The 25,266-nt window shown below is 43.4% G+C and overlaps 1 protein-coding gene across 1 annotated transcript in view; it reads left to right on the top strand.

The window, feature by feature from the left end:
• The window catches only part of LOC106713338 (unconventional myosin-XV), a 94,165-nt gene extending 69,617 nt beyond the window's left edge, over positions 1 to 24,548 (top strand). Inside the window, exons 23-35 of the mRNA XM_045679772.1 lie at positions 317 to 681; positions 19,773 to 20,031; positions 20,296 to 20,450; positions 20,603 to 20,741; positions 20,911 to 21,039; positions 21,507 to 21,731; positions 21,844 to 22,122; positions 22,588 to 22,809; positions 23,381 to 23,537; positions 23,615 to 23,760; positions 23,850 to 23,936; positions 24,026 to 24,496; positions 24,543 to 24,548. Of these exons, the coding sequence (XP_045535728.1) occupies positions 317 to 681; positions 19,773 to 20,031; positions 20,296 to 20,450; positions 20,603 to 20,741; positions 20,911 to 21,039; positions 21,507 to 21,731; positions 21,844 to 22,122; positions 22,588 to 22,809; positions 23,381 to 23,537; positions 23,615 to 23,760; positions 23,850 to 23,936; positions 24,026 to 24,496; positions 24,543 to 24,548 (2,640 nt within the window). The remainder of the gene's footprint in view (positions 1 to 316; positions 682 to 19,772; positions 20,032 to 20,295; positions 20,451 to 20,602; positions 20,742 to 20,910; positions 21,040 to 21,506; positions 21,732 to 21,843; positions 22,123 to 22,587; positions 22,810 to 23,380; positions 23,538 to 23,614; positions 23,761 to 23,849; positions 23,937 to 24,025; positions 24,497 to 24,542) is intronic.
• Positions 24,549 to 25,266: the final 718 nt, after the last annotated feature.

The following is a 25,266-nucleotide window of genomic DNA, read 5'->3' as shown; positions in this document are numbered from 1 at the left end:
AAGATATAGGAAAATGATATTAACTTATTGTCCTGCAATGAAAGTTCAGATACAACATAATTGTATATTTATTTCATAACGTTGGCAATCTGTGTAGAAAGTTCGTCTAAATTGATAACATCTTTGTTTAAATTAACGTTCATACATACCTCAGATCTGAGTAAACGTGTAGTCACTGTTTAATTGCAAGGATATCAAGATGTACAAATACTATTCTATGGTCATATATCTATTTATCTTCCTCATTTCGTATTATAAAATTTAATTAATAAGAATTAATACGCATTTGTTTAATTGACAATATTTCTTGTTACAGATACAACCAAAGCCAATGACAAATGGCATCACAACCAAGGAGCGTAATATAGAACGTGATAGCAGAGAATCAAGGGACTTGAGAGAATCCAGAGAGTCAAGGGAAACGAGAGATTCAAGGGACATACGAGAGATCCGAGAATCGAGGGACGAAACGGAACATATTGAAAGGAGAGCACAGACTAACTCGCCTGTACCCCGGGAGAGAGAAAGAGATAGAGACAGAGATAGGGAGAGAGAAAGAGAACGGGATAGGGAAAGGGAACGAGATATAAGGGAGGAAAGAAGAGATCAAACTACACCACAACACGACGGCAGACATCCTCTACTCCAGTTCGCAGTTGACCATTTCAGACAGAGTCCAGAGTGAGTACTAATATTAGGTCCTTACATATGAAATTGGCGTTTTGTATGGGAGGAACAAAAAGTCAAATATTTTTTAATATAATATATTTAATTAATCAAAGTATGAACCATTATTTTCTATGCACTTTTGCCATCTCATGGGTAGTTCATTGATCCCTTTACTAAAAAAACCAGTCGGACGGGAATCAATAAAATCTTTGAAGGCGATTTGGACTGCCCCATCGGAGTTGAATTTTTTCCCTTGCAAGAAGTTATCCAAATTTCGAAAAACATGGTAATCTGTTGGAGCAAGGTCCGGGGAGTACGAAGGATGTCTTAGACTTTCCAATTGAAGCTCTTCTAATTTAGTAGCCGTCTGTTGCGCAGTGTGTGGTCTAGCGTTGTCGTGAAGCAGCAGTGGCGTGGAGCGATTGACTAGCCTAGGTTGTTTAGCCGCTAGCTTTTCCATCATGGTTTGCAATTGCTGACAATAGACATCAGCCGTAATAGTCTGGCCAGATTTGAGAAAACTGTAATGAACAATACCGGCACTAGTCCACCAAACGCTTACAAGTAACTTTTTTGGGGTTAATTTTCGCTTGGGGCAGGATTTGGCTGGCTGGCCAGGATCCAACCATTGCGCTGAGCGCTTCCGATTATCGTAAAGAACCCATTTTTCATCACAGGTAATGATTCGGTTTAAAATACCTTCATTATTGTGCCGGTTTAGTAATGTAACGCAACAGTCGACGCGCGTTTGCCGGTTTGCTTCAGTCAATTCGTGAGGTACCCACCTTTCAAGCTTTTTAATCTTCCCAATTTGCTTCAAGTGAATTAAAACAGTTTTATCACTAACATCGCAGCCTGCAGCTAACTCGGACGTGGTTTGCGATGGATCCGCTTCCACAATAGCCTTCAACTCTTCATTATCAACTTGAGTCTCAGGCCGTCCACGGGGCTTGTTCTGCAGATCGAAATTTCCAGAACGAAAACGTTGGAACCAAAAACGAACTGTGTTTTCTTTTGCAACACGACCGCCATACACATCATTCACCCTTCGAGTCGTTTCCGCAGCACTAGTGCCACGGCGGAACTCGTACTCGTAAATAATGCGATATTTTAAGTTTTCCATTTTGTAAAATGAGTGACGCAAACAGAAAAAAACAGAAGAAAAAAACAAATGAATGACAGTCATCGAACCACAAATACATGAGTCTATAGCTGTACAAATTTGAATTTGGAATTCCTTACCAAAGAGGAGAAATTCGTGATTAAAGTGGCCAGTACGAAAAACGCCAATTTCATATGTAAGGACCTAATATTTTGTAATTATGTGAAACTAAATTAGCTTTTACCTAATTTTGGCAGAAATTGACTTAAAAATCACGTTTTACATGCAGTTGATATTAGCGCCATCTAGTGCCATGCATCATCAGTCACAAAGCATGAACACGCCTCTAAGTTTGATATAACAGTTCTCTATATATCGATGGCTCCTACGAATAAAGGCAAATGTGCAAATTGACAACTTTACAGGAGACGCTCTCAAAGTTTTAACCGTATAGGAAAATAGGCCTTTAACTGCAGCAAAAAATAACATTTACACCTGTAAATGTGTATTTTGTTTAGTGAATATTGTCAACTAATCTAAGGGGTAGTTTTTAACGGAATAAGTAAAAATCATCAATTTGTTACTTTGGCCCTTATACGTAGCACCCATCGCTATTTCGTCAATCTATTATTTCATTTGGATTGTTGTGTTTGCTCTTTTACATTTATAGTTACCACCAAAGTCTCACCACATAATGTTTAACATCACGTAAATATTTTTCATATTCACTCTTTCCAAAAATGAAGATGAAATGCAAAAAATAAAATCCTCTTCAATTAATAGAATTAGAAAGATAACCAAATTCTGTAATACGTTGGCTTAAATTATTATTGAGGTTAAAATTTAAACATCACAATGAAAGTGCAAGTTGTAATGATCACACAAACTGCATTCAATTTCACATTGATTTTTGATTTCACCATAGTTACTGAAAGGCAACATTCATATGTGTTATTAAATAAATATTTTTTATAATTATCTTCATATATTAAAATGTTATTGTAGTCTATGTTATTTATTCACTATTATATTCATAAAATACAGTAAGATTACTTCAGTGATTTCATTATTATAGACTAATCTATGATGGGGAGGGAGTAAAAGTTATTTTTTCATTTCAAAGGGAACGCTTATCAATATGTCCAATATTTTAATTAAAAACTGACAAGTATTTTTTGAGTTACCTTTTTTTTCTAAGGGATTGTAAGAATCTTTAATATTTAGTAGTACTTACATACGTATTTCTCAATTTTCTAGCCGTCTCTTAGCACCTATGATTCTATTTTAAAATTATTGAACCAATTTTTTTTAATTTATCAATGTTGCTTATTCAATAATCAAATCAATGAGTAAAGACTTCATTTGATAACATATTTAAAAAATATTTTAATCGCCAATAGCAACAATAGCGGTTACAGTACAGACTGCCAATATAAACTTGAACATTCGCCCGCCATTTTTTTTTATTCAATGCTTTTTTGTTTTTTGTTTTCTCAACGTTTTTAATGAGAAAAACACAGGCACCCAAATGTCTGCCACTGATTTAACTATAACAATAACTTAGTGTTGCTCAAGATAAGGAAAGAAGCTACGTTCATTGTACCCGATTTGCGTAATCCATTGTTATAGCAACATATAATTGTATTGTACTGCCAAAGTAGCAGAGCAATGGAAGCGAATTCACTTGGATACACATACAAGAGTCCACAAAACGCACTAGGACAATATGGTTGACTATAGCCACCTAACTTAAGGTAGACTCTGAGACCCTCGGAGCTAATGAAGTCATATTTAAAAGCCCAATATTTTAACTAAATCTATCGAACATAGTAGTAATTTCGAATCTCGGGCGCCAATGAGCCAAAACAGTCCATAGCAAGACAGCGCTACTGTCCGTCTGTACTGGCATAATGTAAACCAGGCGTAATGTTTTTTTATTGAATTAAGGTAAATTATGGATCTCGTCGATGTTTCACGAATTAATTTTCGGATCATTTATTTGGTTTGCTAGTGATAAACATGGATTTAGTTGTTTATGTTAATGTTAACATGAACGAAGTTAACAAAGCGCTACACGATGTTAATTGCCTTGTAGTGCTGTTATCTCCTCGCATTGTTCTATTCAGCCGCAAAAAGAGGTCGCTCATGGGCTCGTGGTTTTACATTCAATAAGAGCACCGCGCGTTCTCAGAATCGATGTTTGCATACTTTTTTAATTACTGATTCAGGGTTGAACTATTAATTTGAACGTGTCATTTAATTATTTAATGTGGTAAAATATAGTCATTCAGGAAAGGAAAATAAATTTTAATCGATAATGATTTATTTGAACACCTCTGTCTTAATTTCTTTTCTTAAAATAAAAAATAAAAATTAGATGATTTCTAGAAGTCATTCTATCAACATTAGGTATATTTGGGATAAATATCTTGTAAATATATAAAAGGCAGTATATTAATTAGGAAGTGATGTAAAATTTTTACAAGTTATCAAACAATCGCAACTTTCGAGAGAGGATTTGCTCTGGATTATATTCAAAAGAGTAACGTAACGATTTTCGCGTTAAGCAACACCTTTGTCAGCTGATGCGTACATCAAAAACAATGGAGTATTAAAAATGTTACGCGGAAAAAAATTACAATCAGCCCTAGTTAGTCGAGTGTGCAGTTTCGTTGGGAAAACATTGGTTTGCCGTGGCCGTGGGACAGGGGCGCGCCAGTCGGCGGCCATGCCGTGCCTCGCGTTCGCGCATCTCAAACGACGAATGCAAGTATCCGAACGTGTTTTTGTGTTTTTGACAGATTGTTTTTTTAAAGGCCAAATATTCTTCCTTCCGTGAAAATAATTTTTTCGGTTATAATTAATTTAATAACTATACGTTCTTAATATGTGCAGAAATTAATAATTACTTAAGCGATTGATGTCCGCAAAACTAAATAAACAGTGAAAATTAATTTGAAAGATCGCATAATCGGAAAGAATACAAAATTGTAGTGGAAAGTGTTTATTTTTCAAATAATAAGCAAACTCAGCAGTCGCGAATAAAATAATAGAAAAGAAATGATGCTAAAAGTTTTAGACGCAAGAGCAATTTTTACGCAATAATAATCCGCAATAACCGCCGGAGATTTCAGTTGAGTAATCTGAGTGGACACATCTCGAGCGTCGTTTCCTAAATATTGCAACAAACGCATCCACATTTTTAATTCTAGATGTCTCAGACTTCTTTAAAAACTATGTTGAGAAAAATAATCAAATTTAATAAAAAAAAAATTTAAAACATGAAAATAATAAATCGCCATGAACGGAGTCAGATAGTGGAAATTCAGTGTACAAAGGCATTGTTTAAGTAACCATTAACGACTATGAGTATAGCATACTTACATAATTTTGCCAACTGGGTTAAGGTAAGAGTTGAAATAATTATAAGGAAAAAATTAATACTTGTTAATGGTTACTTCTAACAATTCCTTAATGTAGGTTTGTCATAGTAAATCTACAGTAAGTGTCTCCACTTAACTATTCTGAGTGCGGTAATGAGTGTGTTAGTCAGATTTTATTACCAATCTTTTTTACCTATGGCTAATGCCAAGACAATACGACAATACGTAGTCAATTGTCTATTTTATCTGTCGTATTTATCTTTCTTCTTATTAATATTATAAATGCGAATGTTAAGATGGATAGATGGATGTTTATTTGAAGTTATCTCTGGAACGGCTGAACAGATCTTGATGAAATTTGGCACATATGTAGAACATAGTCTTCAAGAAGAAATAGGCTACATATTAAGTTTTTTTTTTAAATTACGTGCGGACAATGTCGCGGGCAAAAGCTAATCTTAAGAATATATAATTACTTATTAAGTCTATTTTATATAGAATTGAATATAGAATTGAAGCACGTGTCTCAAATAATGTGTAAATAAACATACATACGAAAACCGATGAGATGCAAAGTAATTCGAATTTGGTAACCGACAGCAATGGTCGAACACTTTCGCCGCTAGCTCGCGTTCAGTGTTCGTTTAGTCGACAGAGTTGTCGGTCGAGTGGTCAGGGGTTTAGTGTTCGTTCAGTCGATCGAGATGTCGGTCGAATTGTCAGGAGGCGATTGTGCCGACATGTCCTCTGACAGTTTGTCGGTAGACGCTGACGGGGAAGCTACCGACGATGATTCAGCAGATAATATCTTGTGAGATTTTTTTCTAATGTGCAGTAGTTGAGGTTTCCTACCGTTTACGTTTTCTGATACAAAACTTATTTTGATTAAATTGTTTTATTTTGTGATTATAAAAAATTGGACTGACTTTTCGTAATAACATTCTTTCAAGCGGGATATAGGAATAATAACGGGATAAGGGAATAGTAAATCATGAAGGAAAAAAATCGTTAAAAACTATGCATTTATAGTTTTAGTATAATACAAAACCAGTGGAACCACTTAGAAGGATATCGCTTAATGATCTGTTTTTACATAAATGCTACTTTCTTTATACTAATTAACTTAAACTTTGTCTTATTAAATAACTTGTATAACCAAATAATGCAAAAATATAAAAGATTTCTTTTATAAAACACATGTTATATTTCCTGTCGACCGCGACTTTGACCGCGCGGACTTAAAAAAAAATTGTAGTGTATAATTTCTTCCAGACTGTGTTCAACATCTATACCAAATATCATCGAGATCCATTTAGCCGTTCTGGTGATACCTAATAAGAAACATCCATCCATCTAAACATTCGCATTTATAATATTAGTAAGATAGAATATCATGATTTTGTATTTTCAAATTATTACCCACAGTCAGCTTTTTCAACCTTACTTGAATCATTATTCGTTAATAGCATTCAGAACTTCAGAGTTGTATCTATCAAGAGAAAATTACATTAAGGATTTGGTTATATGCCCATCAGACAACGCTAAGTGCGGCAGTTATTATTTTTTTTAAATAATTATGAAAAAAACTACAATTTACGTATGAATGGCCGTGGTCGTGGTCGAATAAACCCGTGTCATGGTCGGTATAATAAAAAAAAAAGCGAGACGCAAACTCAATACATTCAATTTGCTGAACGTAGGTGCTACTTTATAAAGTTCAACATTTAATATTATTCGTTAACTTACTTTGAATTATAATATACTTTACTAGTAAGCGCTTTATTTTTCAGCGCAAAATTTAAAAAAAAAATAGCAGCCTAATGCCCGCGTGCATTAAACCTTCCGTTCCGTCAAATCGGTCCAGCCGTTCCAGTGATTAGAAAAAAACGGTCGAACAAACGGCCTTCCGAAAAGTAAATACAACATGTGTATGAAATATTTCAACAATTTCATTAATACATTTAGATGCATAGATAAGCTATAATTTAACTTTTAGACAGGTTAAAATGTTCGTGTCCCGAAGCCTGTTGCATACGGATAGCAACACAAGAATCGCTTCCTACGTTATAATTGTACATAAACACGGCGTAGTCACGATACGGCCACGAAACTCCGAAAGCAGAAACCATTGTACGTCACTGTTACGGACAGCTACGGCATTAGCCCCCATGTCATTAAGCCCCCATGCCCGTTGCGGGGAACGAAGCGGTGAGAGGGGAGGGGGCAGTAAGCGTGGTGGGGGAAGTGGCGCCACATGTAAGCCCCGCCCACAACGTCAAAGCGCGCTTAGGCCCCCTTCGAGCTAAGCCCCTCAAGAAATCTGATATATACGGCGATGTGGCGGGCATGCGGGGCAGCTCTCTCTCCAGCTAGCTAGAAGCAACATCTCAGCGACTTAGTGATTCAGTGCGGGACTCAAAGTGTGATTAATTCGGTAAATTCCGTGTACTCTTTGTTGTAAATCAAAGTTTAATAGTAAATTCTTATCTTGCAAAACAGTTTCATTCAATACAGTCCATTTCGAAGCAGTCTATCATCAACAGTTCTTTGGTCATTCGACGCCGGATCAAGCAAGAAGAATTATCGAATAGTTAGAACAGACGAACGTCTTATCTAGTTTCAAAAACCGCGTTTACGCGGCCAGATCGTTACCACCTAACGGTGACAAACGGTAACTGTCTGGTAACGCCTTTTGGCGGATCGGCAACCATTGCGTGCGTCTCTTTAGAGACGATAGGAAGCCGCAACGAGGGATAAAATGCCACTAACAAGAAGCATGAAGAAACAAGATAACGCGCCCGTCGAAGTACACGTGTTCGATCACACGCCCGCGTCGCCTTCCGCCAACGCCTTGTCTCGTGCCGGCACCGGTGCCGTGCCCGCGCCCGTATTTACGTACAATACCGACTTCGTCCCGCAGCCGATGGAGGCGAGTTCAACCGCGCCGCGAACCGACGCGCTCGCCATGACTGATAATCCGTCGAGTGAGTTATTGTTAGGGGAAACAACGCCGGTGAGACGTAATGTCGAAAAAGGGCCCGCGGCTTATGCACATGTAGCTCGGTCGGTTAGATCTACTGCGAGTTCGAACGCCGCGTTACGAGACATGGAATATAGGGCCGCAAAGGAACTCGCTGAGATAAGGAGAAAACGTCTTGACCTCGAAGAGGAATTAGTCAAGAAAAAGCTAGCTAGGGACGTCGCGCAGATTGAAGCGAATAGTGTAGTTGCCGCGAACGATTTAGAAGATAGCCGTGTTTCGTTATGGGTAGAAAATGTTAATACCATACGGGGGGAGCCCCCCTCCTCGCCGCTTCCGCAACCCGCGAACCGCGTTGATATAGCGCAGAGCTCACGAATAGGGCTAGATTTTGAACCTGCGCTATTAGGTAGAATAAACGCACGGGTCGGGATAGAGGAGAACGAACGCCGCTATAGTGAGCACTATACAAATCGCGACGTTGCGCCGGGAGAGAGTCGCCACTTAACGTCGTATCAAAATGATCGGTCGCCGACGCGTAGGGAACAAAGTAGACTACCGTCGCCGTATCGTCATAGATCGCGTTCGAGGACTCCCGGGAACAAAGAAAAAGGGATAGAACGCTTAGCAGAAGCGCTAGAAAAGATGACAAGGCTCCGACCTGCGTCTTCAAAACAAGCTCAGGAGTTACCCGTATTCAGTGGATCGGCAGTGGAGTGGCTCGCGTTTAAAACCGCGATGAAAGAGTCAACGGAGTTATACGGTTTTACACACGCCGAGAATATGGGAAGACTACGTGTCTGTTTACGTGGCGCTGCTAGAGACGCAGTATCAGCTTTGTTATTTACGGAAAGCGATCCGCGACAAATAATGCGGACGTTGGAGCAGTGCTTCGGTCGAACGGAGACGATTATCGATAGAGCAATAGAAGATCTCAGACGCCTACCGAGGCTCGGCCAAACCGCACAAGAGTTGAATAGTTTCGCTGTTAAGCTTCAGAACATAGTGTGTATAATACGCAATGTAGACGGCAGAGGGTATCTCCGTAACCCTATTGTAAAGGATGGCGGCGATGCAGCAGAAATGAAACACAGGTTTTCAAACATGGGTGCGCACAGTACGTTCGACGGACGAAATTCGACTGCAAAAGTGCCGTCCACCCTCCAAAATCATTTTATTTTTTATATTTAAAAACTACTAAATATTTTTACATCTACCTTGGTAGGTTACAGATAACAAATAGTATTTATGGAATTAATGTAGTAGAATACAACAAAGAAATTAAACAAAATTATATGTTACAATATCAGTAAGGTTAAATCACAAATAAAAACATTATGACGGCTTTTAAGTTCTATCGTCAACACCGCCCCCTAGTGCTGACTCCTCAGCACTACAAACCTATACCTCAAGCAATGCTACTCTAGTTACTGGACGCTTTAACACGCCCGTGCGCGTTTGCACATCAACGCAACGCACTCTGCCGTCCTCTCCGGCATGGGCCGCACTCACTACGCCATGCTTCCACGAACCGCGTTCTAACTGTGGGTCGACAATCAATACGTAATCACCTACTGATAATGCTTTTGCCTCGTCATTCCATTTTTGCCTAGGTAACAATGTTGGGAGATATTCTTTTAACCAACGACTCCAAAACAAATCCGTAAGCCTCTGTGCTACTCGCCAACGCTTGCCTAAATTACAAAGGTCACCGTTATCGTACTTACCGTAAGGAGTTCCACTCGAGGAGGTACCTATTAGAAAATGGTTAGGTGGTAAAGCTTCTGGGTAATTAGGATCAGTAGAAACATGAGTGATGGGTCGGCTATTGATTAAAGCTTCCACTTCGCACATCAGAGTAGACAAAGTATCGAAATGTGGTGCTCGTTCCTTAAGTACGACCTTTAATGCCGTTTTGACAGAGCGCACCAATCGCTCCCAGGCGCCACCCATTTCTGGAGCACCTGGAGGAATAAAACGCCATTCTATGCCTCTTACCAAACCGTCGTCCTGAAGGCGTTCAAAATTCAGCTCCTGGAGACTGCGCTTAAGCTCGGCATCTGCACCTCTAAAGTTGGTTCCATTATCAGAGTATAAGATCTCTGGGGCGTCCTCACGCGTGGCAACATCTGCTACGTTCAAGCCCGTTGGTACGTACCTCCATTCCGTGACGCGAGTCAACTCGTCTATCTCGCCCAACCTGTGGGCGACGTACGGTTTGAACGTACGTGGATCGCTTCGAATCCATTGCAAGACAGTTTTAGAATCTGTCCAAAAATACCGTCTAGTCGGTGTGATGTCGGTGTGCTCCGTCTGGACCGTGCTCGCCAAACGTGCAGCTAACAGTGCTGCTTGAAGTTCCAACCGGGGTACGGACACGGGTCGTAACGGGCTCACCCGACTTTTGCTAGTGACAAAACAAATGAACACCTTACCATCCGTGCGAATAAATCGCCAATAAACAACTGCTGCATATGCCTTCAAGGAGGCATCGCAAAATATATGCATCTCGGTGTTGATTATTCGTTCAGGATCATCTGAGTTTGTTTGGGGATAACAATCAGTCCACATACCTGTGTTGTTGTACCAACGCGGGATACGAAGTTGTGCTAATAATTTTAAATCGTTAAGCCATTTTAAAAAACATTCATAATCTTTTATATGGATAGGGCAATTCCAGCTCACTCCACTCCTATGTACATTTTGTAAAATTATTTTACCCTTTATAGTTATAGGCGTTATAAAACCTTGCATGTCATATATAGACATAATTAAACTTAACATCTTAGCTTTGGTTGGTGGTTCACTTCCATTAAGTACATTATCCGATAAGCGGTTAAATGAAATGTTAAATAAAAATGTGTCATCTGAGGGATGCCACATCAAACCTAATGTGCGCTCGACTACATTTGTGGCTCCGTCTTTAAGTTGTATAGCGCTGCTAGCTAATGACTCATTGGGTAAACAATCAATTACCTGTTTACTGTTGCTCGTCCAACTTCGCATGTTAAAGCCGGCGTGCCCGTGAATTTCAGTAATAGTTTTTATTAATTTAATTGCTTCCTCTACAGAAGTCGTCGAATGTAAACAATCGTCCATGTAATGATTATTTAAAATAACTCTAACGGCCTCTGGATGTAAATCTTCGTACATGGATGCATTTTTATTTTTAACATATTGAGCTATAAAAGGTGAGCACGTCGCGCCAAATATTAAACACTGCATAACACATACCTTGATCGGAGCGTCGTCGCCAGCAGCGGGGTCCTTCCATAAAAAACGAAAGACATGTTGATTATCAGGGCTTATCTTTATACGTAAAAACATATCCTTTATGTCACCCATGATAACCACTGGATGAGTGCGGAACCGTAACATTATTCCAAACAAAGAATTATATAAGTCAGGACCTGTTAATAAAAAATCATTAAGACATAAACCACTGACCTTAGCTGCTGCGTCGAACACTAGTCGCAACTTCCCAGGCTTGTTAGGGTTCTGTACGCCAAAGTGTGGTAAATACCATACATGACTCAATGACTGCTCGCTGCTCTTAATTTCCCTCGCATAACCTTCGTCGAACAATTTTTTAATTTCTCTGCTGTACCTGTCAGCATAATCCCTATTGTTGTTAAATTTTTTGTTTAATGAAATCATTCGAGACAAAGCATTATCGTAGGAATCAGGCATAGTAAATTCGTCACTCTTAAATGGTAAACAAACTTCATAATGTTCATCTACTTTACGAAAAGATTTATCTAAAATGTCAACCGCACGAATGTGAGCTTTATTCTCACGACGTAACGGCGATATTCCAATCGAATCTATAGCGAAAGAATTTGTTATTAACTCATTAAGCTTCTCGCCGTCAGAGTGAGCGAGATAGAAGATACTACGCGCGGAGGGAGTGTGAGTGCGACCGCTGTAGCCGTGAATAGACCAACCTAACCTGCATCGAGTAGCATAAGGTTCATTTTTGCTCCCACAAATTATTTGTAAAGGTGCAATAATATGATAATTATCTTCGCCTATTAACAACTTCGGAATTACATTCTCTTTACAGACATTACCCTTTATACATGTTAAATGTTTACAATTAATGTTATTTATAACAGACAAATTTTGCATAGGTAAATTGAGCTTTGAAATTTTGCGAAATTGAATTTTACAATTATAAATATTATTACTATCGGTACTGCTAATGTCCACCGTAACCTTAGGCGTGTCCGCCTGATACACTTCTATACCGAACGCGTCGACGAATCTTACCGCACTAGATTCGCTAGCCACTAGGCCTAACTGGTCGGCTAAGTTCGCGTCTATCACTGACACCGAGGCACCATCGTCCAGTAAGGCATGCGATATAAGTTCAACTCCGGACGGACCGCGTAATTTCACTCTCACCACTTTTAACAACACTTCGTCGCGCGGAGCACTTGAACCAGCGGCTAGATGGGCCACCGTGCCCACCGCGGCGGGCGGCGGCGACTGCGCTGACAGGGACTCCGGCGCCGGCGGCGCGGGCGGTTCGCGCCCACTAGGCGGCGCGGGCGAACGCGAGCGATCAGCGGCTCGCGCGTCGGCCGGCGCGTATACAGCTGCTTTATTAAAATGTAATAAGCGATGATGTTGAAGTCCGCAGTTATCGACGTCGCATGGCGGTGCATTGCATTGCATGGCGGCGGTGTGTCGTCGATGTAAACAAACAAAGCAAAGACCTTGTGATTTTACAAATTTCCATCTGTCCCGCCGTAATGCACGCCGAAATATTCGACAATCCGTTAATTTATGTACAGATTTATTACAAAATTTGCATATCTCATTGGTGTTATAGTCTGTAGTACTCAAATTAAATACATTGTATCTTTTTCGTGTTTTGTTTTCTGTCTGTTGACTATTATAATTATCCAATGGAATAGTTCCCACGCTTAGTAATATCTGTGATTCTTGTTTTAAAAATTCGGCTAATAATGTAAGCTTAGGTAAATTATCTAAGCGTTTACTGTAAGCATAGTCTGTCCATTTACTAAGCAAAGTGCTGGGCAATTTAAATATAACTGCATTTATTAACTCTGGACTTCTAAGATATTCTTCTTTATTTAATGCTCCTAATGTGGCAACTGAATTAATTATTTTAGTGGAAAATTCTATTAAGTTGCTTTGATAAAATAAGGGTAATGGTGGTAGCTTCTTTAGCTGTGTTGTGATTGTGTTTACAATAAAATCAGAGCGTCCAAACCTCAGTTCCAGCGTGTCCATCACCTGCGAGGGCACCGTGTTGCCGATGAGCAGGTCTGCCACCGCCTCCTTGGCTGCGCCGCGAAGCGATCTTCTTAGCCGCCACAAGTTTTCACTGTCACTAAATTTACATATTTTCGTGGACTCCTCGTAAGCATTTTTGAAGTGAAGCCACTCAACATATTCACCGTGAAATTCGGGAAGATCTCGTGGGGTGGCGAGGCGGCTTAGGAGCCTGTCCTCTCGCTGTGAACTCGTTTGGGTCATCATCTCTTTCAGTACGTGTGCCAGTTGTTGGACGTCAGATGTAGCCTCCCGTGAAGGCTGATTGGTGCTCAGGAACGTCGGATAGGTCCGAGCACGTGGCTCGAGGGCTGCACAAGGTTCCCCTTGGCTACGGTCCAACCATTCCCTTACACTTTCTCTCGTACGTTCGTCTGCAACAAACCGACTTTCGGTGACGTCATCAGCCACCTCCTCCTCTTCCAACTGTGCTAGATCTGCCTCCAGCTGCTTTTCTATGAGCTGCAATCTTATCTCGGCCTTCGCCTGTTCAGCTTTTAGTTCCAATTGCTTCCGTCTAGCGCTAGACGAAGATGAACACGATCTCCTTGCTGTTGCCGACCTGAACGTGTTTGCGCTGGGTGGCCTCTTCGGTGTCTCCTCCTTGGCAGCCTGGGTTCCTCGCGAAATTATAACATCGGCTCCACGAGAAGGCTGATGTGCTGCCTCCGGGGCAGGGTCCGAAGCAGACGCTTGCTGCTGCCGCCGCGTAGTTGGCATCATTAACCGTTTTATCCACGCGAAATAAATTTACAATAAGCTCCACGGGAATCAACCAGTTCAAGATGCGGCTCGAAGTGACCAAAATTGTAAAGGATGGCGGCGATGCAGCAGAAATGAAACACAGGTTTTCAAACATGGGTGCGCACAGTACGTTCGACGGACGAAATTCGACTGCAAAAGTGCCGTCCACCCTCCAAAATCATTTTATTTTTTATATTTAAAAACTACTAAATATTTTTACATCTACCTTGGTAGGTTACAGATAACAAATAGTATTTATGGAATTAATGTAGTAGAATACAACAAAGAAATTAAACAAAATTATATGTTACAATATCAGTAAGGTTAAATCACAAATAAAAACATTATGACGGCTTTTAAGTTCTATCGTCAACACCTATGTTAGTGAGATATGTGAGCGAAAGATTAAGTCCGCATCTTCGATCGAGATGGTGTGATTACGCCGAAGACTTTGGCACCATCGAAGAACCGGAAATCGTGACCATGTCTAAATTCCTGATGAGAGAAGCTGACCGCGCGTTAAGCCACGCCTACACCGCAACACCGTTTGTGAAGACAGAGACAACGTCGCGCCGTGAGAAGCCACGAGAAGCAACTATACTAACCACTACACCGGTCAAGAGTGAGACAAAACATTGTCTCTGTTGCGGCGGACAACACGGCGTAAAAGAATGCACGAAGCTGTCAAACATGAGTGTTAAAGAAAGATGGGCGTGGGCGCAAGAACAAAAAGTCTGCTTCAACTGCTTACGGGGCCGGCATCGACGCTTCGCATGTAAGGAAAAGCGATGCGGTATCAACGAATGCAGGGGTCGGCATCACGAACTTTTACATGCCGAGAGGGCGTCGCCGACAGAACAAGAGGGCAGCGCGGCCGAAGAAACTGCGCTCGTCGCGTCAACGTCGGCGATGTGCGAATCAGTTTTGCTAAAGGTGTGCCCGGTAGTGATACGCGGAGCAGAAGGCAGGGAGATATCCACCTACGCGCTTCTTGACGAGGGTTCAACTATATCTCTGATAGACGAGCAACTGGCAAGAGAAATAGGCGCAAATGGACCGACGCGTAAACTTCGCATCCGCTGTGTATCGGCGACGAACGATCACCCGAATAGTCGTATCGTCAACCTTACTATTAGAGGAAAAAGACAAGAAAAGTCACACGAAATTAAGGCTAGAACAGTGAAGAGTCTATCCGCCGGGATGCAAACCGTGAGTACCGAATGTTTGCAGTTAAGTCACTTACGCGGTTTGCCTAAAGAAGTCTGCTTTACGAACGCGAAGCCTAAGTTATTAATAGGAGCGGACAACTGGCACTTAATTATATCGCGCAAGATACGAATCGGACGTCGCGACGAGCCTATCGCGGCGAACACATTGCTCGGTTGGGTGATACAGGGGACAACGCCGCGAACAGTATGCGAAGAAGACCACGAAACAGTACTTCACATTCGTTCCTACTCACCGAGACCCGAAGACAGAAGCTGCGCGAACATAGATGACGAGATTAACGCATTGTTAAAAAGGCAGTACGAGATCGATTCATTAGGTATATCGCTTATCACAAAACCGCGTCATTTGGAAGAACGTGCCTTAAATAGATTCAACGATACGGTTCGCAAGATCGACGATCGATACAACGTCGGACAGCCTTGGAAAGATGACGTGAAGAATACCACGAAGGAAGTCATCGAGGTGCATGCGAACGCCGGCTTTGTTTTAGCGAGTTGGAACTCAATCAAATTCGAGGCGCTAAGCAGTATAACTATCGATAAGCGTGCGACGACTGCGAAGATACAATTACAAGATCTTTGGACGTTGAAATTGGTAAGCTGGGACGACGAACAACCACCATCTGCGCGGGAAGAGTTCCAGAGCTGGCTACACGCTATAAGAGAAACCGCAACACTTCGTCTGCCGCGCGGTTACGCGTCTACGGGGGGAGTTGTCGAACGCCAACTGCACGCATTTAATGACGCGAGCGAAAAAGCATACGCGACGGTGGCCTACTGGCGAACGCAATACGAGGACGGATCGGTTAGAGTTTCGTTAATAGGCGCGAAAGAAAAGGTACCTCCGATTAAGGCACAAGGTATACCGCGCTTAAAACGACAAGCTAGTTTAAAACGGGCTCGATTAGCCGGCGCGATTCAGACCGAGCATCGAATTAAAGCTCAGAAAGTACGACTGTGGAAAGATTCGCTAACCCTACTTGTCGAGATTAGGAATAATACGTCACGATATAGTCCGTATGTAGCGAATCGGTCAGGTTTATGCCTAGTATTTCATAATACCCGACTGAGACCGACGGTACGCGAAGTTGAACGAAGTTGTATGTTATGTAAAGTGCGAAAAGCAACGCCGCGGCCGGCAGAAACAGGCGATTTACCGTCGGAAAGATTAGGTGCGTACGCAAGACCCTTTACATATACGGGAATAGATTATTTCGGACCGTTAACAGTAGCGATCGGCCGACGTCGTAAGAAAAGATGGGTAGCGATGTTTACGTGTTTAACAACTCGCGCGATACATTTAGAGTTAGTCCATAGTCTTACGATAGACTCAGCGATAAAGGCGTTAAGGCGAATGGCGGCGCGGCGCGAGTGGCCGCGCGTCGTCTACTCCGACAACGGGACGAACTTCCGAGGGGCGGGCAAAGGGATCAACCAGGCAACAGCGGAGTGGGAACCGGCACTCCGGGAATACGCACTTACCCGTCGCTTTATCCGGAAATTTATCGCACTGGGAGCGCCTAACCAAGGAGGAGCATGGGAGCGCTTAGTGCGTTCCGTTCAATCGACGCTGAAAGCAAAACATCCGAAGGAAGACACCCTGACGACCTTATTGGCGGAGGCAGAGCACATCGTCAACTCCAGGCCGCCAAGGAACGTCGAGATAAAGACATGTGGTGGGCTGCTCAGGAGACCAGTCAGAAAGGTAGCTGTCCTCCCGACTCCAGAAGAGGCTTCGATATCTACGCCGGGGGGAGAATGTTACGGACAGCTACGGCATTAGCCCCCATGTCATTAAGCCCCCATGCCCGTTGCGGGGAACGAAGCGGTGAGAGGGGAGGGGGCAGTAAGCGTGGTGGGGGAAGTGGCGCCACATGTAAGCCCCGCCCACAACGTCAAAGCGCGCTTAGGCCCCCTTCGAGCTAAGCCCCTCAAGAAATCTGATATATACGGCGATGTGGCGGGCATGCGGGGCAGCTCTCTCTCCAGCTAGCTAGAAGCAACATCTCAGCGACTTAGTGATTCAGTGCGGGACTCAAAGTGTGATTAATTCTGTAAATTCCGTGTACTTAGTTTAATTTTAAAGTTCAAGTAAATTCATTCTCTTGCAAAACAGTTTTATTCAATACAGTCCACTTTCGAGTAATCTATCATCAATAGTCACGTTAACATTTATTTACGATTATGTGTATTACGATGCACTAATTTAAACGCCAAAAATGCATTATTCAACCCAAAGTAAAAAAACTAAGACATCTTACTAATATTATAAATGCGAATGTTTGGATGGATGGATGTTTGTTTGAATTTCCGGAACGGCTGAACGGTTATTGATGAAATTTGGCATAGATGTAGAACATAGTCTGAAAGAACACATAGGCTAATTATTAAGTTTTTTTTTAATTCCGCGCGGACGGAGTTGCGGTCCATGGCTAGAAAATAAGTTAAATTTTAAAGAACATTTACAGTACACCAACGTAGTGTACAACTTTCTTAGATATGAAAAAGTTTCTGTTTTGAGTATAACACATATCGAATATAAAATAATCTTAAAGCAACTTTTATAATCAACCTTAAAGATTTCTAAAAGTAGAAATTAAAATTGTATCTAGATATGTTTACAATTTCTGGATTAGCTGTCTATAATGTTTTAAAGTTTAAAAAGCGAAATATTTATCTCTTGCTAAATAACAAAAGTAATTTTTTATCTTAACCACAACAGTACTAGATTCAAAAAATAATTATTAAACCTGTTATATAGTAATTTTGATTGGTTCGGTGTTATCTGCAGTTCCTCTAGTGTTGCCGATGTTCATGGGCGTTGATGATCACCTCGGTGTTCCAGCCGCTCGTTTGCCCCTTCTCTTATAAAAAAATCTATGGTTATTAGCTGTATTTTGTCAGCATTTTTTTAAATCATCTATTTGTAAAATGTATATCTTTTTCTCTATATTGAAATTAAATTTTAGACCTGCTGTAAGCCGATTGTAACCAATAAATTATGTTAGTCCCTGAACCACTCAGTGAAAGTTACTCAATATACCAACTAATGTTTCTATAAGATAAAGGAGTAGAGACTTGTTTTAAGGCTAACTGGTTCACTAAATGTCAATTTACTACATTCCATTTTAACAATGAATAATTTGCCAGATAATTGTAGTCTATCGCTTAAATGTTCGTGTATAATTTAACCATTGGTTTCCATTGCTTAAAAAATAAATACAAAATTTTCTGTTTATTTAATGTCTTTCACACATGTATTCATTAAAAAAAACATATCAATATATTAAATAAAACGCCGTACGATGTTAAAACGTTACTCTATTTGATTTTTCCAAGTTCTCAAACCACTAATCTCTCAAGTTAACAAATTCCTGAGTTAAAGTTCACATTGCAGTTTTTCTGACATGATAAGTCAAAGTTGTTTTATTGGAAAGTTTGTCAGATAATTGTAGTCTATCGTTGAATATTCTTGTAAAAGTTATGGAAGGCGCGTTTATTTCGCGGCTTTTTGATTATCTATAATTTTCTACGCATCGTATAGTGTCGTAACTGCTTTCTACTGCACTATATGATTACGTCATATCTATTAAAAACTAATTAACCGTAAATATATTCATGTGAAAAATTAATCCATTGTTTTTCTTTTTTTTCTATCTAATCTACTTTTAGTTTTTTTTTATGCAGTGCCATAGACAAAATAACTAGTTTTATCACAATCTTTTTTTGGATGAATAAATTTTATTCTATTTACATCTATTCATATATACGATACTGTTATAAAGAGAAAAATATTAATTTGCCGTCAAGTATTTCCTAACCCAACTTCTTTTATATGCAAGTACGTATAGGATCACACCTGCGCGGTAATTACGCATTTATACGGTTTAAATTACGCGCTTACGTGATCCGTGAGCGCTTTGTTAGTCTAACTATAGTACGATTTAACAGTCAAAGCGTCATTATGTCACGTTCCTTGGTAAAACTTTCTTTAATTCCTACATTTCTTTAAAGGTGCAATGCTTCGTTTGGCATCTAAATAACCGAGTATCTAATCACGTCCGATTTTTTTTAGTAGATTTTGTTTTAGGTTTGAAGAAACGTGACCGATGATCGTGATTGAAGGTTCAGAAAAAAATGTTACGCGAACGACGATTTTCCTTAAGCCGATGATAACACAATTCAACTCACAAAAGTAGATTTTGAAGCATACTCTTAACACGTTGTGTCACTAACTGGCCTGGCGTGTTCCTTACGCATTTTTATGAAAATATACTACACTCATTTGGTTATTATAATTAACAAGCTTGAAAGTATTATCATGAATTGGGAAAATTGATGAAAATAAAAATTTTAATCCACAGATTAGAAATATTGAAAGCTGATTCCTCACTGAAGAGCAAAGCGAAACGCAACGAATGGACATGGAAGGCACAGACAGACGTTGTGAAGTGGCAGGCGGGGCCGCTGCGAGCGCCATTGTTGCGCTTGCCGGCCGCACTAGCGCCTCCCGCGCTCGAGTGCTTTACCTGCGTGCGCGCCTACTGCGGCGACCTGCAGCCCGCCGAGCGCGCACAGCACCACGACCTCACTGAGGTCAAGTGCGTCTACACTGTTCTCATGGTAAGAATTACCATACAGCAGTAATTAGCCCAGATCTGAGAGTACGAACAGTAAAGTTTAAGACGGTGAGCCACAACACTCGAGGATATTTTGACGTGAACTCAAACAAGCTTAAACTCTGATTTTTGAATTTTGGTCTAACAAAACTGTCCCCTTATTCTTTTAAGCTCAGAAAACTACAAATATGTTAATTATTACATTCTTCTTACAATTCTTCATGTCATAATTACTTCAGTAGCATAAGTTTGTAATTAAACTGTGCAGCATTGCCACTCGGTGCCGGAGCTACGCGACGAGGTGTACTGCCAGCTGATGAAGCAGACGACATCGAACCGCTCGTCTGCGCCCGACTCCTGCCAGCGCGCCTGGCGCCTCATGTCCATACTCGCCGCCTACTTCACATGCTCTGATACTCTCCGGTAAGTGCACCACACAGGATTATTTCTCCCTAGTGTCACTTGCTATTACAATCAGAAGCATTTAATAGTGACTTAAATTAGGGCAAGATTGTGTGTCAATATCGTTAAAGCTATAACATTGGTATTTGATTCTATATAAATTTAATGTTTAGACCGTTCCTGGTGGAGTACCTGTCAGCAGCAGCAGCAGACCGGCGGAGACCGTGCCAGGGCACCGCATCCGTCTGCCTCGCCAATTTGAGGAAGACGCTACGGTGCGGGGGCAGGAAGAACGTACCCAGTGTTGAAGAGGTTAGTTGGTCCTTCGTGTCTGATACTTAGTGACATAAGTTAAATTTAGTCCTCTCCCCATTCCCACCTTTTTCTAATAAGAATCGGCGTTGCATATGGAAGGGAAAGGATGCTTTTTCTGTACAACCTTTGCCCTTTCTATTATGCTATTATCTATGTGCATGTGCAGGTGACAGCTGTGTCAGCAGGGAGGTCAGCACGCCGGCAGCTGTACCGGCTGCCGGGCGGCGCCGAGCGCGTCGTCAACACGCGCTGCGCCACCGTCGTGCAGGACATCGTCAATGAACTCTGCGAACTGGTACCTTCTATACAAACACACTATCAATAACTGATATATTAACTTTGCTGTCTTAAATGCGTGCGAATTAACAATAGTCTTACTAATATTTTAAATGCGATTGTTTCGAAGGAAGGATGGATATTTGTTTGTTACAAGGTATCTCCAGAACGGCTGTATGAATCTTGATAAAATTTGGTATAGATATAGAACACAGTCTCGAACAACACATAGACTATATATTAAGTTTTTTTTTAAATTCTGCGTTGACAGCATTGCGGGTAATAGCTAGTATATAATAATTGTATATTTAAAAAAAAAATGAAAAAAAACCCGAGTACTGATTACTCATGATATTCCGGGGTGAAATATGAATTGAAAAATCTTACATACATACTAAAAACATTACCTGGCAGGTAACCAGTCGGGAAAATAACGGGAATATGTAAAATAGTAATTTGAAACATTGATGAATGTTTTGTGTACAGATCGGTGTGAGCAGCGAGCCGGAGCGCGCGGAGTTCTCTCTGTACTGCATAGTTGCGGGCGACGCGCTCACGATGCCGCTGGCGGGCGACGAGTACGTACTGGACGTCACCACGGAGCTGCAGCGAGCTCATCATCCCTTCTACCTCATCTTCTGCCGCTCCGTGTGGCACCATCCTCTGCGACACGACGCGCCGCCGCTCTACACTGAGGTCCTCTTCAACCAGGTATGTCACACATTTTTTTTTCGTCATCTGCACTCCGTTCCTTCATTAAATCCATTTTTTCCCTTATCTTGTAAGAAAAGTGTGCACTTATAATTTATTATTTTTCTTTCAGGTGGCACCAGACTACCTAGAAGGTCTCCTCCTGGTGTTGCCGAACGGTGGTGCACCTCCCTCACCAGTTCTGCGCGACGCAGCACTGGTGGCGGCGCTGCTGCACCGTGCAGCCGGCCTGCCTGAAGCACCGACGCCGCGTGACCTGCGCTTCCTGCTGCCCAAGCCCCTGCTGGCACTACGAGACCCTCGCCCCGCCAAGTGGGCCTCCTGGGTCGCAGCAGAATGGCCTCCCGTCAGGACACTCTCCCCGCCTGCCGCCAAGTCTAAAGTACTACAGGTGAGAGATCAGAACGCACGCTAAGTCTTCTGTTTAACAACTTATAATCGATTCTTCTTCTTCTTGTGCTTCTCCACTATTGGAGGTTGGCCGTCAGCTTAGGGAATTTCTTCCTATCTTCCGCCAAGCGAAACAGGTCTTCAACGCTGGCAATGTTGGTTCCACTCCCTGATGTTCCTCAGCCAAGACATCTTCCTACGTCCAACGCGTCTCTTTCCATCGATTATCAAGCTTATTTGCTACAACCAAATAATTAAATAGTAGCAACTCTTCATTTTTTCTTCTGCCATTTTGCTGGTCAGTCCATGCACGGGAAGAGTCGACGCTAACAGTAGGTTGTAATTTTTGTTAAATTTCAATAATTATATATTCCTATTTTCAACTTCAATTTCATAGATTTTTATAGATACTAAAATGATTGTAAGACTAGAAAATATTGTTATCTACATTTGTGTTTGTACCCAGGTGTTGTCTCGCTGGCCACTGTTCGGGTCGTCGTTCTTCGCGGTGCGGCGTGTGTCGGGCGGGGGCGCTGCGGGTGCTGCGGGCGCAGGCGGTGCGGGCGCGGGCGGGGAGTGGCGCGAGCACGTGCTGGCGCTCAACAGGCGCGGAGTACACCTGCTGCATCCCGCCACACACGAGACAGACACACACTGGCCATACGCTGAGCTCATCTCCACCAGGAAGGTTAATACAAGACCTCTAATTCCTGTCATTATAATTTTTTTCAGTTCCAAATTCCATCCACATCATCTTGGTTTAAAGACGTCGGTGGATCAGGGGTTAAGCACTTGATTTGCAATTTGCAGGACCTGGGTTCGAATACCGCCATGTACCAATGTGATTTTCGATTTACATATGTACATTTATCTGAAGTTCTTACGGTGAAGGAATACATCGTGATGCTGCACATATCTGAGAAGAAATTCAATGATGTGTGTGAAGTCAACCCGCACTAGGCCGGCGTTGACTATGGCCTTAACTTGGGGTAGGCTCCGAACCCCTCAGTGGGGACGTATAGTGAGCTGATGATATACCTTGGTTTCACAGTTAGCATCTGTGAACTTTATTATTTTGCCTTCATCACTAAAGAGGCATGTTACTTTAGTGTTAATCTAAAAGTTATTGAAAGTACAGCCAAATAATTGAATTCGCTTCCTACTAAAGCGAATATCGCACAGAAAACGGTATCATCTATGTAATTTTATTGTGAGTGTAAGATAACATTTGACACGATGTAAACCATGTGTTGATACAGGTGCGGTCAGAGGACGGCACGCTGTTCCTGGACGTGAAGTGCGGGTCTCTGCTGCAGCAGCGCGTCACCCGGCTGCAGGCGGAGCAGGCGCACGAGGTGGCGCGTCTCGTGCGACAGTACGTCGCCCTGCAGAGGGACACCGCGCACTCACCAGGTATAGTGAGCAGGCGCACGAGGTGGCGCGTCTCGTGCGACAGTACGTCGCCCTGCAGAGGGACACCGCGCACTCACCAGGTATAGTGACCCGGCTGCAGGCGGAGCAGGCGCACGAGGTGGCGCGTCTCGTGCGACAGTACGTCGCCCTGCAGAGAGACACCGCGCACTCACCAGGTATAGTGACCCGGCTGCAGGCGGAGCAGGCGCACGAGGTGGCGCGTCTCGTGCGACAGTACGTCGCCCTGCAGAGGGACACCGCGCACTCACCAGGTATAGTGAGCAGGCGCACGAGGTGGCGCGTCTCGTGCGACAGTACGTCGCCCTGCAGAGGGACACCGCGCACTCACCAGGTATAGTGACCCGGCTGCAGGCGGAGCAGGCGCACGAGGTGGCGCGTCTCGTGCGACAGTACGTCGCCCTGCAGAGGGACACCGCGCACTCACCAGGTATAGTGAGCAGGCGCACGAGGTGGCGCGTCTCGTGCGACAGTACGTCGCCCTGCAGAGGGACACCGCGCACTCACCAGGTATAGTGACCCGGCTGCAGGCGGAGCAGGCGCACGAGGTGGCGCGTCTCGTGCGACAGTACGTCGCCCTGCAGAGAGACACCGCGCACTCACCAGGTATAGTGACCCGGCTGCAGGCGGAGCAGGCGCACGAGGTGGCGCGTCTCGTGCGACAGTACGTCGCCCTGCAGAGGGACACCGCGCACTCACCAGGTATAGTGACCCGGCTGCAGGCGGAGCAGGCGCACGAGGTGGCGCGTCTCGTGCGACAGTACGTCGCCCTGCAGAGAGACACCGCGCACTCACCAGGTATAGTGACCCGGCTGCAGGCGGAGCAGGCGCACGAGGTGGCGCGTCTCGTGCGACAGTACGTCGCCCTGCAGAGAGACACCGCGCACTCACCAGGTATAGTGACCCGGCTGCAGGCGGAGCAGGCGCACGAGGTGGCGCGTCTCGTGCGACAGTACGTCGCCCTGCAGAGAGACACCGCGCACTCACCAGGTATAGTGACCCGGCTGCAGGCGGAGCAGGCGCACGAGGTGGCGCGTCTCGTGCGACAGTACGTCGCCCTGCAGAGAGACACCGCGCACTCACCAGGTATAGTGAGCAGGCGCACGAGGTGGCGCGTCTCGTGCGACAGTACGTCGCCCTGCAGAGAGACACCGCGCACTCACCAGGTATAGTGAGCAGGCGCACGAGGTGGCGCGTCTCGTGCGACAGTACGTCGCCCTGCAGAGAGACACCGCGCACTCACCAGGTATAGTGAGCAGGCGCACGAGGTGGCGCGTCTCGTGCGACAGTACGTCGCCCTGCAGAGAGACACCGCGCACTCACCAGGTATAGTGACCCGGCTGCAGGCGGAGCAGGCGCACGAGGTGGCGCGTCTCGTGCGACAGTACGTCGCCCTGCAGAGAGACACCGCGCACTCACCAGGTATAGTGAGCAGGCGCACGAGGTGGCGCGTCTCGTGAGACAGTACGTCGCCCTGCAGAGAGACACCGCGCACTCACCAGGTATAGTGAGCAGGCGCACGAGGTGGCGCGTCTCGTGCGACAGTACGTCGCCCTGCAGAGAGACACCGCGCACTCACCAGGTATAGTGACCCGGCTGCAGGCGGAGCAGGCGCACGAGGTGGCGCGTCTCGTGCGACAGTACGTCGCCCTGCAGAGGGACACCGCGCACTCACCAGGTATAGTGACCCGGCTGCAGGCGGAGCAGGCGCACG

The sequence above is a fragment of the Papilio machaon genome, chromosome 10, assembly GCF_912999745.1.
Source record: "Papilio machaon chromosome 10, ilPapMach1.1, whole genome shotgun sequence".
Lineage (NCBI taxonomy): Eukaryota > Metazoa > Arthropoda > Insecta > Lepidoptera > Papilionidae > Papilio > Papilio machaon.
The sequence above is the reverse complement of the archived record's forward strand: the minus strand, read 5'-3'. Positions and strand labels throughout refer to the sequence as shown.